At 37.4% G+C, this 1196-nt stretch overlaps 1 protein-coding gene across 1 annotated transcript; it reads left to right on the top strand.

Moving 5' to 3' along the window:
- Nucleotides 1–586: 586 nt before the first annotated feature.
- Tsp_14828 (hypothetical protein) lies at nucleotides 587–949 on the top strand. Its single transcript, XM_003368113.1, has one exon. The coding sequence runs from the start codon at nucleotides 587–589 to the stop codon at nucleotides 947–949; it is 363 nt and encodes a 120-aa protein (XP_003368161.1).
- The last annotated feature ends 247 nt before the right edge of the window (nucleotides 950–1196 follow it).

Below are 1196 nucleotides of genomic sequence, written 5' to 3'. Positions count from 1 at the left end.
AATTATTTTTTTCTTGGATTTATTGTTTTGTGAGAATTTTTTTGAAAATAAAAAATATCATTCTTTTTTTTTTCAATCAAATTCTTTTTTTGTCAAAGCAAATCAATTACAGTACGTACAGTGTTACTGTATCCGTGTGAAACTGTAAACATGTCAGACAATGCTTTCACGATTAATTGATCGCAAACGTGATAAAATTTGAAGTGAATTCAACTATGTCAATTATATTTTCTTTTTTGTAATAAAATATTGACGAATCTTTTTTTCAAATACATTAAACCTTTTTTCATTTTCACATGTTTTTCATTATGCTATATTTTATTGTTCCTTAGAGAAATAACATAACATGTAATAATTATAACTGAGGAAAAAGCGTGAAATACATTTTCTCGCGCAACGACAAGTATAAACTGTATATAAGTGAACTATTTCACCAAAGGGAAAGCAACAAAAAATAAAATTCCCAATCAAAAAGTTTCATGTACTTTCTCATAAAAATCAACGGATTCACGAGGTGGCCTGGAGCTTGGCCTACCGGCGACATAATTCGGAGTTACCAGCCGAGTCATCAACAATTGAAGAAACTATGTCCGGTAAACATATACTAGATTGTATATATGGATATGGGCAACCACATCAACATATCGATCTTATGCCGGTAAGTTCTATCCGGCGTTCAAAGTGGATAGCGTACACGTTACGCTGCAGCCAACGGATTCACGAGGTGGCCTGGAACTTGGCTTACCGGCGACATAATTCGGAGTTCCCAGTGGAGTCATCACCAATTCAGGCAACAATTTCCGGTATACATATACAGGGATGTATATTTGGATATAGGCAACTACATCAACATATCGATCTTATCGCATTAATTTTTACGTGGCATGCGGAATATGAAGGTTGTCCTTTCCGCGATATCACAGTAACAATGGTAGCTCGAACATTCTAGTACAATTCGATCACACTTTTCGGCGTTCCAGCTGAGTGACCACCGATAGAAGCAAACACTTTGATTCAAACACATGAGCTACAGACAAGAAGCTGCTGCTAGGCTGCCAACATATCCGCTCGTCCATGTACCATCCACAACCCAACGTCATTGTCGAGCGTTTCGAACAGCATCTTCAGCATTCATGTACGACTGCTTCGACGCTGTACTTGGTGTTCAGTGGACAACGGCACTGTCGTTGATATTG

The sequence above is a fragment of the Trichinella spiralis genome, assembly GCF_000181795.1.
Source record: "Trichinella spiralis strain ISS 195 chromosome Unknown Scfld3075, whole genome shotgun sequence".
Taxonomy (NCBI): domain Eukaryota; kingdom Metazoa; phylum Nematoda; class Enoplea; order Trichinellida; family Trichinellidae; genus Trichinella; species Trichinella spiralis.
Note: the sequence above shows the minus strand (reverse complement) of the source record. Positions and strands in the feature narration are given on the sequence as shown.

What these genes read in the sequence shown, in the direction of transcription:
- Tsp_14828 (XM_003368113.1), top strand. Translation starts at nt 587, where the DNA reads ATGTCCGGTAAACATATACTAGATTGTATATATGGATATGGGCAACCA.